The following is a 12,932-nucleotide window of genomic DNA, read 5'->3' on the forward strand; positions in this document are numbered from 1 at the left end:
TAACAAACGTACATAACAACCGGATACTTTTGATAGTTACTATCACTATATTTAATATTCTTAAGATTTCAAACAAAAAGAAAATGTAGAGTTCGCTATACGTTTGCTCAATCAACGTTTCACACTTCCAAAAATCATCAAGCCAATCTCACATAACACGAAAACTTTACAAACTCGCATTTCTCAGCATCGTGTCAGCACGAAGCTATTCAATTCAACGGCGGAAACTTGCTGCACGAACCACGTGTCCTACAATTCCCGAACTTTTTAACGCGGCCGTGTTTCCACCGAGGAAAATAAACGAGTTCGTTCGAAACAAATGCCGCGACGTTTCCGAAACGTGCTCCAACGAAGAATCAGCGTGGCGCGCATCGATTTGACTTCCAAATGGGACTGTAGAAAGCGAGATCACGTTCGGGACACCGGTTTTCGAGGTAGTCAGTCGTCTGGTAGCAGCGAACGACAACGAATCCATGCGAAGTGAATTTTAACACGGCTCCATCCGTCGATTCCTCTCGTTTAACCGACTTTCCACTCGCGTACTCGCGTTCATACTAACTTTGAAATACGCCTCGTGTTTCGATACTTTGGTACATTCTTACTCTTTCTTTTTTCTTCTTTCCTTTTTGTGTTTATTTATCTCCGTCGTTCGTTGACCGCTATTATCGTAGCTTTATCACGACACTGATAAATAGTCCCCTTCTTGCTCGTCGAGATACGGAATGGTGCACGCAATGAGATGAATGAAACGTTAAGGAAACAACGAGCTACGTCGACCATTCTTCGCGTTTTCTTTCTCGGTACGAAGCCAGCTGGACGGCTAACGTGAAACAATGGAGAACAATCTTACGAACGAGGTGAAAGAGCTGTGGGTCGTTTACGTTTGGTGGTCATGCGTTCTCATTCTGAAGATGAACGTCCTGACGTGGCTAACTGGGCGAATGCGAGCCACCAGACGGGTAAAATATCCTTATTTTCCTTATATAATCCTTATTTTGATCTAGCATTAGGTATCAATAAAAAGTCTGTCTGGTGGTTTATAATCTCTTAACCGGGAGATACGTATGTATGTGATAATTTATCATTCGACTATCAATCCCTTCGACGTAATAATTTTTTTATTCCTAATCTTCTATATGTGTGTCAAAATTAAATTATATTATGTTTACATGGATGGCTGGCTGACAATCATGGAAATAATTTTCAAGATTTTTAAAAATCAAAAAGATAATTTAATTTAGTGTTATTTTTCCTAAACCAGTATTCTACATTTATTACTGTAGGAAATTCATTATATATATTTTTCCTACATCATGAAAATATATCATGATAGAGATTAATGTTATTATAGCAATTTATGATTAAATTTAATCTCTCAAAATCATCACTTGTATACCAATACGATTTCTATTCTGCCATATGCTAAGTGTCAACTGATTAATGGATTTAAGAAATCAATAACGTTTGATCTTGAATATCGTAGCTATAACGATAAGAATTGTAGTGTAAATATTGCCCCACCTAATATCTTTTCTGCGTCTGTATGTGTATGACGAAGTATATTCAAGATACACTGCTATCTCTTGAGATTTTTCATTATCGAATGTTATAAAATACATATTTCCTGGCTTATCAAAATTACCTAACAGACAAATCAGAGTTAACATACATTCAAACATTTCAATGTTCTTAATTGACATCAATAAAAACACGAAATACTTTTGATCATACCATTATTTATATTACGCTACGTCGCTTATCGTGACGGAAGTAGTTCCGAACATAAGCACTTGTTTACATACGTATTTATGTTCTTGGCGAAAAGTGTAGTCTGATTATCGAAGGAGAGATTATTGATAATAGATTTTTTTTAACGTAATAATATTTATAAGTCCATAATTGGAACGCATCGTTTTAATCGATTTTTCACAGGTGATTCATAGCAAGGAGGACAAAATGTGGTTCGCAGGTACCGACATAATTTTATGTCCGACCGGAGGCGGTCACGAGGACGTGGTTCGCGTCAGAAATGCACATCAACACGATCTTGGAATTGTAATCCCTTATCTGCTAATTACACCGATATGGCTGACTACGTCACCGCTGTTTCCTATGGCTAGATTGATTTTACCCGCTTTTGCAGTAGTTAGCATATTACGTACGTTGCTCTACATTAAATTCGTGGGCCTGCATCGTTATTGCATAACAATTCTATCCACCTTGGAACTTTGCATTCTAACTTACATGTCCGTCGTATCTGCGTTTTACTACGCATATTGATCTCGGTATAGTAATATACGTATTTCCTGCAGTTCTAGAAACGTGATCGTTGCATTTTGATACGATAAGTAGTCTTAGCGTTCAACGTCTCTCGTGTCGCGTAAATCAATAAATGTAGACGTTATCATTAGTACGGTTTATAAAGGTCTCTTTAATAAAATTAAAATATGAAAGAAAGTTTTTGTGTCATATTTTATTTCGTATTTATTGAAGATTTTTTTTGTAAAATATTCGGGAAAGAATTTCGGGATATTTGTACCATCTATATGTGACATAATGAACAGTTTTTAATAGGCGTTTTACATACAGGCAAATAAATGAACGAAAATATTGATACAATAGGTCAAAGAGAATATTTAATTTATATAATTTAATTTATTTAACACAACAAAGATGCAGTTCAAATAATTTACAATTATTTAATCGATGTAGAAGTACAGCGCGTATTTGACCCCGTGTTCAATACGTGTCTATTAGTGTCCAATAACTCTCATTATTAACACAAGCTAGTAGCAAAAATGCAAATCTGGTCTATAAAACGTCACGAATGATAAGTAAACTTCTTAACCAATTCTTTTCACAGTCACAATTTAAGATGTTTTCTTTAGTTTCTACACAAAGAATAACGTGATTCTAGCACATTATAAAATCTCTTGAAGTATCCGGATAAGGTGCATGTTACACAATACTCGTTACAAAAACAAATCTTCAGTTCTTCTAATGATCTATCAACTTCCTGTTTTAGTCCAATTACAATGCTCTTCGTCATGCTACTTTTTCAATGCGTGAATTAACAACCGATAAACCAGAATATATATTGTCATTTATGGAACTAAAATGGTAACTTTATTTTAATTTATTTGCCAGAGAAATTAAGACAATGCATTGCGCTTCATCAGTCATATGTCGTGCACCCTTCTGATTACTAATTCGTAATTAGACATGAAAGAAACCGCAGAAGAAATTAATTATAGTTATTGTTTCACAGACAGCATGTGCACATGCAACTCCACATAAGAGCTGCGATTATCGTGCTTATTCGAGTTTCGACTGCTAACGTACTGAAAGCGAACACTGCCTCGGTGTGCAATATCTTCGTTATCATTGGATTTAATTGATAAGTATTTAGCTTGTCTAGATTATGACGTGTTCGTTATGTTACGTCTTTGAGATCAATAGTCAGTTATTAAGTTAATTTTGAGTGCAACCTGTTCAGATTCGTAGAGCAAAGCGTCATAGTCGTGACTCAACTGGCAAGAAGTACGAGTGATACTTTAAAGAATCGATCTCAGTGGAAATCGTGTAGTGCTCCTGGTAAGTTCTCTTCCTTTGTAATTTTCCATATTACACGGAAATTGTGAAGGTTGGGGTTAGTCGTCTATACTGAAATAAAATGCAAATTATAATGCAAAGCAACAATGCAAATATTTGTGTTAGACATTTTAATATTTTCATTTTTTATATACTTAAATTGTAATATATTTTTATTAATAATATATTCTTATAAATGTTCTCTTAACAGTAAATCTAGAAATTATTTGCATCTTGAATTTAATATCTTCTTAATTGGTTACATCACTACAATTTCTTGGAAAATTTAAATCTTGCTATGTTTATTCATTCAAAACCGGTATACACGTCAATCCTAGTTCTAAAAACTTGGCAAAAAAATAAATATGTATATGTATATACGGTAATTTCTAGACCTCGTTGGGACTAAAACACAAAATCAGTGTATAGAAACGGTAACATACAAATTTTTTATTTAATTTTTCTTTTAAATAGATACTTTTTATTAACCATCGATGCATGTAATTCCGTTGTCCACTCATATGATAACATTAGACGATAGTTACGCGCGCTGATAGCATAACGTCTATCAGATGTAACCTGATGTAGCGAAACGAGGGATAAGTTGAGAAGGGTCACTATGGATAGTGACAGTCGATTGTTCGCGGAGCTAGACAAAAGTTCCGTGCACAAATTGCTTCAAATGGAAGTGTTCGTCTTTGATTATATACTTTTCTTTACATTTCTATATCTATTCGTGTACTTAATCGGTCGTCAAATTTAGAGGTTAGGTATACATTGTCCTTCACCCGTTGCAAAGGACTGACTATAAAGTCGTAATTTCGGATTACGAACGGATTTGAGGTGATTCGATAAGTTTTACGCTTATTGCGCGTAAAATTCAATCATGATTCGAAGAAAAATCACGGTGCTGTGATTCGATTTCAGCGTAAAGAAATGGAGATAGAAGAGAGAATAGTTCGCAAACGGTCTTTTCGAAGCTTTCTGCAACGCATACCACAGCGTTTGTCAGAAGTGGTGGAACATTTTTTCTATAGGTAGGTCTGATAATATGCCCTCTGAATATTATAAGAATTCTTTGTTGTCACGTACTTAGTTTGTATCTTTTTTCAGACTCGGGTTGCGAATTGCTCGACGACCGTTGAAATGGATAATTGGAAGTACTGTGATAGTATTAATTTCTCTTTCTGGTTTATATTTTTTTCATCAAGAAAAAAATCCTGTGAAATTATGGGTTCCACAGGACTCTGATTTTGTTCGTGACACAGAATGGATGTTCGAACAATTTGAACAGGGTTTGAGAATGGAGAATATAATATTAACTGCTGATGATGTATTAGAACCAGAAGTTCTTGCAAGAGTACCTACTTTTACTTATATATTTTATTGTAATAAGGTTTCACTATGTGTGTAATGTACATTTTAGTTTATTTAAATTCTTTCAGCTAAATGGAATAACAAAGGAGGTCATTTCTGTACAAACTTCTGATCAAATTGCATGGACAGATGTATGTTTCAAGTAAGCATTCTTCTGTGCATGTTATTGAACAAGCTTTATTTTATGGATACTATAAGATTTACTAAAAATCAAAACTAATTTCTCTTTGTTTAATGAATAGAGTACCTGTCATATCAGGTATTGTACATAGAAAAAAGCGCAGCGATCAACTGCTAACTGATGATTTCTTTGAAATTGAACCAGACAAACAAATTAATAACACTGTATTCGAACCTGCAGTTCATGTTAATCCTGAGCTCTATTGTAATGTAGTAAACAATTTGCCAAAAGCTTGCCTTTTAAGCAGTATCTTGGATATCTGGGAATATGACACTAATGTGATTCTCCATAAAACTAAGGAGGATATTATTAAAGATATAAACACCATAAAAATTAGTCCTACATTGGGTCATCCACTAAATTTTACAGAATTATTGGGTGGTATAACGAGAGATGAAGAGGGTAAAATTATCTCAGCCACAGCAGTAAGAACACAATTGGCAGTTAATGTAAACTTTTCAAAAGTGGATATGAATAATTTTGGCAACGATGTTGGAACAGCTGATTGGGTAAGGTAAGTTTATAAAAAGGCCTAAATCATGATTTCTAAATGTTTTAAATAGTTTCGAATTTACAAAAGTCTTATAGAAATATTATTACTAAACAGTTTATAATGTGTATATTATATACCATATACTTTAAATGTTTTATATGATTTAGGCCTTGCTTTATTCTTGAAATGATTTTGTCAAGATCAACATTAAAATGTCGCTTTTTTTTGATAAAAATAGTAGATTATTTATAATATATATTTTATAACATCTTAGATCTTTGACAAAATCAATATAAATTCTATATATTTTGCTTTGTATATATTATAACAATATTTGGAATAAAAATAACATTTTATTTCTAGGCAACAGATGATGTATTACAGTGGGAGCTATCCTATTTGAATATATTGCACGAAAATGCAAAGATTTTAAATAATGAAAAAAATGTAAATAATACATTAGCTATCTGGTATGATGCTGGCAGAAGCTTTGGTGATGTTACATTTGTAACAATGTTCGGAAATATTGGTATATTATCAATAGGATTCATTTTAATGTTTTTCTACGTTCTAGTCATATTCTCGGATTACAATTGGGTGGAATGGAGAGTGAGTACTATATTAAACCTTCCTTGATATAAGAAGTTAGAATATGAATGTAGATCTTCATAAAAAGATTTTATGAGAAGCACAAATTTTAAATTTTACAAAATACAATTTTCTGCAGGTCTATCTTACAGTTGGCGGTCTTTTGTGTGTGGGTGGTGCCTTTATAGCTTCAATCAGTGTATGCTCTGCTCTTGGGATTTCGTATGGACCTGTGCATACTTCTTTACCTTTTATGTTGTTGGCTCTCGGAATAGACGATAATTTTTTAATAATGGCATCTTGGAAAGAAATACATACACACAAGTTGAATCAAAATAAGCCATTAGAAGAAAGAATAGCTTTAATGTTAGGACATGCAGGCTCGGCTATTATTATTACTTCTCTTACTGACGTTGTTGCCTTTATTATCGGTGCATCCACAGTAAGATTGAATTGACATTTAACTTATTACATAAATGAAAGGTATGTGTGTGTGTGTATATATTAAATTTTATATATAATTCTAGATATTGCCATCCCTTCAATCATTCTGTATTTACGCGGCGGTTGGAGTGCTACTGACGTTTTTATTTCAAGTCACGTTTTACGTTGCCTTTTTTACCGTCGATGCCCGACGAATCGAGAATAAAAGAAATTCGATACTACCTTGCATCGTTCATGAAAACTTTGTACAGAAATTCACTAGTCCGCAAGAAGAACTTCCCGCCAAGTTGATAAATAAATTATATTCAAATATAATTCTGACAAAACCCGGAAAGATAATGATAGTATTAATAACAATAGTTACAGTATCGGCTGGAATTATGGGTACATTAAAATTGGAACAATGGTTTGACCCAGGCTGGTTTATACCAAGCCATTCGTATCTAAGTAAATATATTGACGTACGACGCACTCAATATCCCGCACATGGTTACGAAGCAATGATTCTTATGGGAGACTTTAATTATACCGCCGAGTTTCCAAAGATAATAAATTTGGCTGAGAGATTTGGAAATTTATCAACGATACAAAGTATAAATTCTTGGCCCAGTGATTTTGCCAAATTTGTCTTGGAATATTTTCAAAAAGGTTGACAATATTTTTTATCATTGCAACAATAGTAATTCAAAAAAAAAGTATAAGAAACAAATCAATAATATATTTTATAAATATATATATACATAAAATATTTTAATTAACAGATTTAAGATATGAAATACTAGAAGACGTGGAATTCCGAAAATATCTATCCAAGTTCCTATTTAGTCGAAATGGAGGAAAATATCAACGAAATTTCCGTTTTGAAAAAAGTTTAACTTGCGGTGAAAGTACTGCACCGATTTTAGTAGCTACCATAGATCTTACCTTGAAGCGATTCTATGGTCCTCATCAATGGATCCCGGCGATGGATGAAAGTAAGCAGGTGGCACATGATGCTGGAGTCAATGGTTTCGTCACAGTCTGGAGCGAAGTATTCAGCTTGTGGGTCACTGATAAACTAATCGCTCAAGAAGTTCAGCGTAATGTTTTCTTGGCTTTGATTTGTGTCATGGGAATGACAGGGTTACTGATCGCTGAGCTGCAGACATGTTTTTGGATCTTTTTATGTGTACTTCTTACACTTTTGGATGTTTGCGGATTCATGTACTTTTGGGGTTTGACAATAGATATTGCATCTTGCATTGGTGCGTAATCAATTTCTTTGATAATTTCAACATAGCACAATTTTGTCAACACTATTATATTAATTCTTGTTTGTCAGGTTTGGAATTGGGCATTGGATTATGTGTGGATTACGCTGCTCACGTTGCACACGCATTTATAAATGCTGCGAGTGTAAGCGGAAATGAAGATCGTACAAAAAGAGCACATATCGCGGTGAGGTACATTGGTGCAGCGGTTGCATACGGTGCTGGCTCGACGTTACTTGCACTTTCCATGATGGTATTTTCGGACAGTTATGTGTTCCATGCGTTTTTAAAGATTTTTGTTTTAGTAATATTGTTTGGTCTCTGGCACGGATTATTTCTTCTGCCTGTTATATTAAGCACTATTGGACCAGGAAGTCTACGATCACACAAAGAACCAGAATCTCCAGGGAAGGTGGAGGATACAGGCGACACCGTCACTAGTCCCCTAAATAAAGAGACGGAGAGTTAAACAGAACGCCTAAGATGATTCTTTATCAATAATATTTATTTTTGGTTCAATAAACATACAAAATTATTACACTATCCGTACTATTAATCACACATTTATACAAAAATAATAATAATAAAGATCGGATAACTTAAAAACGGCATTATTTATATATATATATATTTATCTAATATATTAAGATTAAAAAAACAAGTACAAAATAATGTAGCAAGGTTGATATAGATTTATTAATAATAATTATTGATCGGAAAGGAACATGACTATTATAAACGTAACGTAATCGTGTTGCTGGATGCATTATCTTTTTTTTGTTTTGTATGTATAATCATAATTAATGTTTATGACGTAAAAATGAGCGGCGAGGGAGCGACCCCGGATTGATTGGCAAGCTCCCTCCGCTGCCTCTCTCAGTCTTACACAGTCCACAAACATTCATGCAAATCTTTCATTCGAATGATCTGTCATTCTCAGTCTTTCTTATCTGTCATCTCACTCTGTACCAATGGTCTCGCTCCTTCCTTTTATGGAGACCATTTTTTTGACGTAAGATTAATCTTACCTCCTCGAGCAGAGACAAAGCAAACAAGAAGACTTAAATATATGCTCATACGTACACGGTCATCCTTCGACAAAGACATTCGATTCGAGGCGTACGTTCTCTCTCCAAATATGATTCAGCATACACGGTAGTAGACTGCCGGGGCAGCAAGCCACGCACGAACGATACGGCGATACACATCTCCTTACTTAGTTCGAATTTTACAAATTGGGATCGTACATTCCATAATTAATGAGGAACCATCGATACAATAATAATATTTACTTAGCAAAACGTGCCGATCGGTAGTGTGGCGAAGGACGCGTGATGTGTGAGCACAGTTAAACGCGTTACGAAGGGAGGGGAATTTGATGATAATAACGATGATATTGGTGGTGGAAGGGGTGATAAAGTTGGCGCAGGAGGACGTTGGTAGAAGGGAGAGGCGGGTTCTCCTTCGTTTCAAAGGCTGATGATGACTGAGCAAAGAGGGAGGTTGATTGAACGTTTCAAGGAAATTGCACGTCTGCTTACCAGGAGTTCAAGGTACACGCACTTTATAGGGATACACCATGGGAAAGACACTCAGGGCAGACACTGATATAGAGACTAGGCTACCGACTATATGTATACCTATCTAAACGTGTAATTAGCGTACGCACCGCGTACACCCGGTACGCCCGCACCCCGCCCTTTCGGGTTGTTTTTATTTTTTGTTATTATTTCTTTTGTATTTCAATAAGTAAGCACGTGTACTTACATGTTCGTTACACGCGCTCCTGTCCCTCACTTTCTATTTGTCTTTCTTGCTCTCTCTTCTCTCGCTGTCTCCTTCCTACTCGTTTGTCTCACTTTCCCTTTTTTTTCTTTTCGATCTCCTCCCCTTTTCCTTTTGTTTAAATTATTATTATCATCGTTTTATTACAATCAGCGATCGCGTCGTAGTCGTGCTTTTATAGTAAACGCTATGTAGTCTTTATTACTCAAGCTTATGCCCAAAAATCTACCAGAGGCACTTTGGGTTTATTAGTACCATTTGAAGTCGGCGTGCGCGGGGGAGGGCGCTGCGAGTCTGTCTTTTTTTGTTAATTTTTTCATTTATTTATTTATTTTTGTCATTTGTAAGTGATACAGCGACTGAACAACGTGAGTATCTTCTCGGTTTTCTTCTCGTGTTCCTCGACTTGGCGGAGTACCCTGTCTGTGATCCATTTTTTTCTTCTTTATGTCTCACGTACGTTCGCCGCTTTTTAATTTACGCACCCATCCATTCCCCCTCCCCCGTTCCTTTCCCGTAGCCTACCAACTCCGCATTTTTTCCTGCTGCCTTTCCTTCCCACACACGGTCTTCCGATGTTTTTTGAGCAATAAATACTTTCTCCACTGACAACTGCACATTGAATTGACGCACGGGACACTCTCACACATACACAAACAACACTCATTCGCTACCAGCCGCTCGCGTTGACAGAACTCACGAAGGTTGCTCCGATTCGAACACCTTCGGCGATATGAATTCTTTTACGATAGTCTCGATATTTTATCGAAACTAACCTACGCGGAATCGAGAAGTCTTATCACGTGACGAAACACCTCATTGGGTTTCGATGTGCGTTTGTAAAAGTGGTTCGTTAATAGTACGATTAACTTGGAAGAAATGATATAGCGAAGATTATGAAGATTCCTAGCGAAGGGTTTTCGAAAACGATGATACCAGGTTTGATCCCTCTCTCTCTCTCTCTATACATATGTATATAGATTAAAACGAACGATTTATACGATTCGACTCGTTTGAAAATGGCGTACAGGTAAAATACTCCTAGAACAAAGAGGCTTTTCGAGCGCTGTCTATCGCGAACGGCTCCCGACCACTCTCATCTGCATCAATTGTTTTAAACTTTCACCCATACCAATATGGCTACATCCACAAAGTTTAATGTTACGCTTTAATTAATGATTATCAATTCATATCAATTCAATATCAATGTATTACAATCAGACAATACTCAACAGTGATCGTTATTCATTATATATTACAATAATTAAGAGTGACAACAACATGACGACGGAGGCGTTGAAGCATTACAAGGGAGAAGAGAGAGTGGCACAATGTGATTTCTTAGGAATGATGAGAAAGAGTAGAAGAGGCGCCGATAGTGGACATCTTTACTACATGTAATACAAAGAGAGGTAATTGATGACACGAGGACAATGAGGGATTTTTTTTCTGATGAACATGAATTGCGCGACAATGATCAGGTGAACATCAGGTGATGGATGCACGACGATGAGAACGAACGATTAATGATAAAATGGAACAATGAGCTGGAGACCAAGGAGGGGAAGCACGCACACTCAACACAACCGTCACATCGAGCTGGCCTCGCGCGCGGCCATAGTCCATAGATTAATACCTATCAACTAATACACAGTCTGTCTCCGATTTCGCGGATGACTCTTTCCTTTTTTTTTTCGTTTTGGATGCATGTAAGTATAAATAATACGCGTAATGCATGGCGTACGTACAGTATGGCATCCTGCTCAATCAATGACGGTCGAAGCTCACGTTTACAAATTTTGGACGAAAATTGCTATCGCGACGCCTCTGTTTCTTCATGTTCCTTTTCTTCTTGCTCATTCTTTCTCTTCTCGTGCAACGAGTAATCGCCGCGAGAGAAATATCTCGGTATCGGCGCCTATACTGTACGCGCGCTCGTTCTTCGGATACTGCATATACATACACACATACTTTTGCGCCGGTATAAAGTGTATATATGTACACATATACATACGACATATCATCCATGTATATATAATATACCCATATTGTTTAATTAATCATCGTTAATCGTTAATTATCTTATTTATTAAAATTCGTCAGTTCGTAATTCAAAAAAATTTCAGCTAGTAGCGGTGGATGGAAATGTTTCTTCGTTAAAAATCGCCGATCTCCGATAGCGGCGGCAAATATCGACCGTTCTAAACACATTTACAAGTTATCGGTTTGATCGGCTGATTCGTTCACTCACTTATAACACTAATGTTCTATTATTTTTTTCGTTCGTTTTAAAACCCTATCCGCCGGCGGTCGCGGCGTGTGAATCGTCGTCACGACGATTTCATAGCACGCGAAAAATTTTTCAGTTTTCATTTCGTATGTGGTTGCGTGGCCGCCGGGTGGTGTGGTTGCACATCGATAATTCTATTACAATTAATCGTGATTTTGGTATTTTATGTACAATTATGCGTGACAATGCGCCGTTGTGATTATTGCCACACCTGCCAACCAGCGACCAAATTCAGAAGACTTTGTCACAAAAACACTTCAGTCCTCGTAGACATTTTATATTTCTCCCGTTCGAACAGTTTAGCGGTCCGTTGTGCAATTTCTTCTTGTATTAATAATTCGCGTACTAAGCTGAGATAACTGGCTTGCACGGAAACCTGAGACGATCGATTACAACATAGGCCAGTCCTCTTGGTGCTTCATTAAGAGTAGCTAACTGCGGTAGAGTATTCAGCAGGGTAGCTCTTGGCGGGCGGGCTTTGTCATATGCTTCATAGAGTTCATGGTACATCAGGGGTTATCCGCCGCCATTATATTGTGTACTTGTTCGAGTTTGTATGCCAATCTCTGCTTCTGTGAAAACTCGTCCTCCTCCAAAGTAACTATCAGTTGTTCGTTGTATTTACCCGCGTACGTGTATAATTCGTACAGGGCACAATTCGTGTTGAACTCCGTCGTATGCAACTATAACAAGGGAACGAGAAAATGAGAAAATAAGAATTGGCAATAACTATAATTCTATTAGAATCGCAAAAAAAAAAAAGGATATATACCCTAGACTCTTCGGCAAGCATGGCGTTCATGTCTTGATCGGATATGGCTGGCATCACTTTGATATCTGCATAATAACGTTCTACCCACTCTTTGTACACTGGAATGTCCTTTGCGTAAAGTAGTTTAGAACTCGGCGAGTCCTTGCCTATAAATAAAATTA

The 12,932-nt window shown here is 36.4% G+C and overlaps 3 protein-coding genes across 9 annotated transcripts in view; 2 read left to right on the forward strand and 1 right to left on the reverse strand.

Moving 5' to 3' along the window:
* Positions 1-46: 46 nt before the first annotated feature.
* Positions 47-2,457, forward strand: LOC139987989 (uncharacterized). The gene is made up of 3 exons (XM_072004866.1): positions 47-590; positions 672-959; positions 1,933-2,457. Exons 2-3 carry the CDS (start codon positions 834-836, stop codon positions 2,278-2,280), a joined length of 474 nt encoding a protein of 157 aa, XP_071860967.1. The 5' UTR covers positions 47-590; positions 672-833; the 3' UTR covers positions 2,281-2,457.
* Positions 2,458-2,584: 127 nt separating this feature from the next.
* Positions 2,585-8,530, forward strand: LOC139987981 (patched domain-containing protein 3). 2 transcript variants are annotated; one of them, XM_072004854.1, is made up of 10 exons: positions 2,585-3,594; positions 4,519-4,628; positions 4,705-4,951; positions 5,037-5,110; positions 5,211-5,658; positions 6,006-6,251; positions 6,370-6,672; positions 6,758-7,322; positions 7,436-7,918; positions 7,996-8,530. In XM_072004854.1, exons 2-10 carry the CDS (start codon positions 4,528-4,530, stop codon positions 8,391-8,393), a joined length of 2,865 nt encoding a protein of 954 aa, XP_071860955.1. In that variant the 5' UTR covers positions 2,585-3,594; positions 4,519-4,527; the 3' UTR covers positions 8,394-8,530. The 2 variants fall into 2 exon arrangements, with proteins under 2 accessions (XP_071860955.1, XP_071860956.1); XM_072004855.1 differs by lacking the exon at positions 2,585-3,594 and adding an exon at positions 3,888-4,025.
* Positions 8,531-8,593: 63 nt separating this feature from the next.
* Positions 8,594-12,932, reverse strand: part of Plexa (plexin A) — a 427,193-nt gene continuing 422,854 nt past the window's right edge. For all 6 annotated transcript variants that reach the window (XM_072004837.1, XM_072004835.1, XM_072004836.1 and 3 more), the window contains 2 exons: positions 12,772-12,917; positions 8,594-12,682 (listed from right to left, as the gene is read on the reverse strand). In XM_072004837.1, the coding sequence (XP_071860938.1) occupies positions 12,509-12,682; positions 12,772-12,917 (320 nt within the window). In that variant the 3' untranslated portion in view covers positions 8,594-12,508. The remainder of the gene's footprint in view (positions 12,683-12,771; positions 12,918-12,932) is intronic.

The sequence above is a fragment of the Bombus fervidus genome, chromosome 6 (assembly GCF_041682495.2).
Source record: "Bombus fervidus isolate BK054 chromosome 6, iyBomFerv1, whole genome shotgun sequence".
Classification (NCBI taxonomy): Eukaryota; Metazoa; Arthropoda; class Insecta; order Hymenoptera; family Apidae; genus Bombus; species Bombus fervidus.

Excerpts from the sequence above, each read along its gene's own strand:
- LOC139987989 (XM_072004866.1), top strand. The coding sequence starts at position 834 with ATGGAGAACAATCTTACGAACGAGGTGAAAGAGCTGTGGGTCGTTTAC. Across the intron at positions 960-1,932 it reads GAATGCGAGCCACCAGACGG|GTGATTCATAGCAAGGAGGA; the intron begins GTAAAATATCCT and ends GATTTTTCACAG.
- LOC139987981 (XM_072004854.1), top strand. The coding sequence starts at position 4,528 with ATGGAGATAGAAGAGAGAATAGTTCGCAAACGGTCTTTTCGAAGCTTT. Across the intron at positions 5,111-5,210 it reads TGGACAGATGTATGTTTCAA|AGTACCTGTCATATCAGGTA; the intron begins GTAAGCATTCTT and ends TTTAATGAATAG. Across the intron at positions 7,323-7,435 it reads CTTGGAATATTTTCAAAAAG|ATTTAAGATATGAAATACTA; the intron begins GTTGACAATATT and ends TTTAATTAACAG.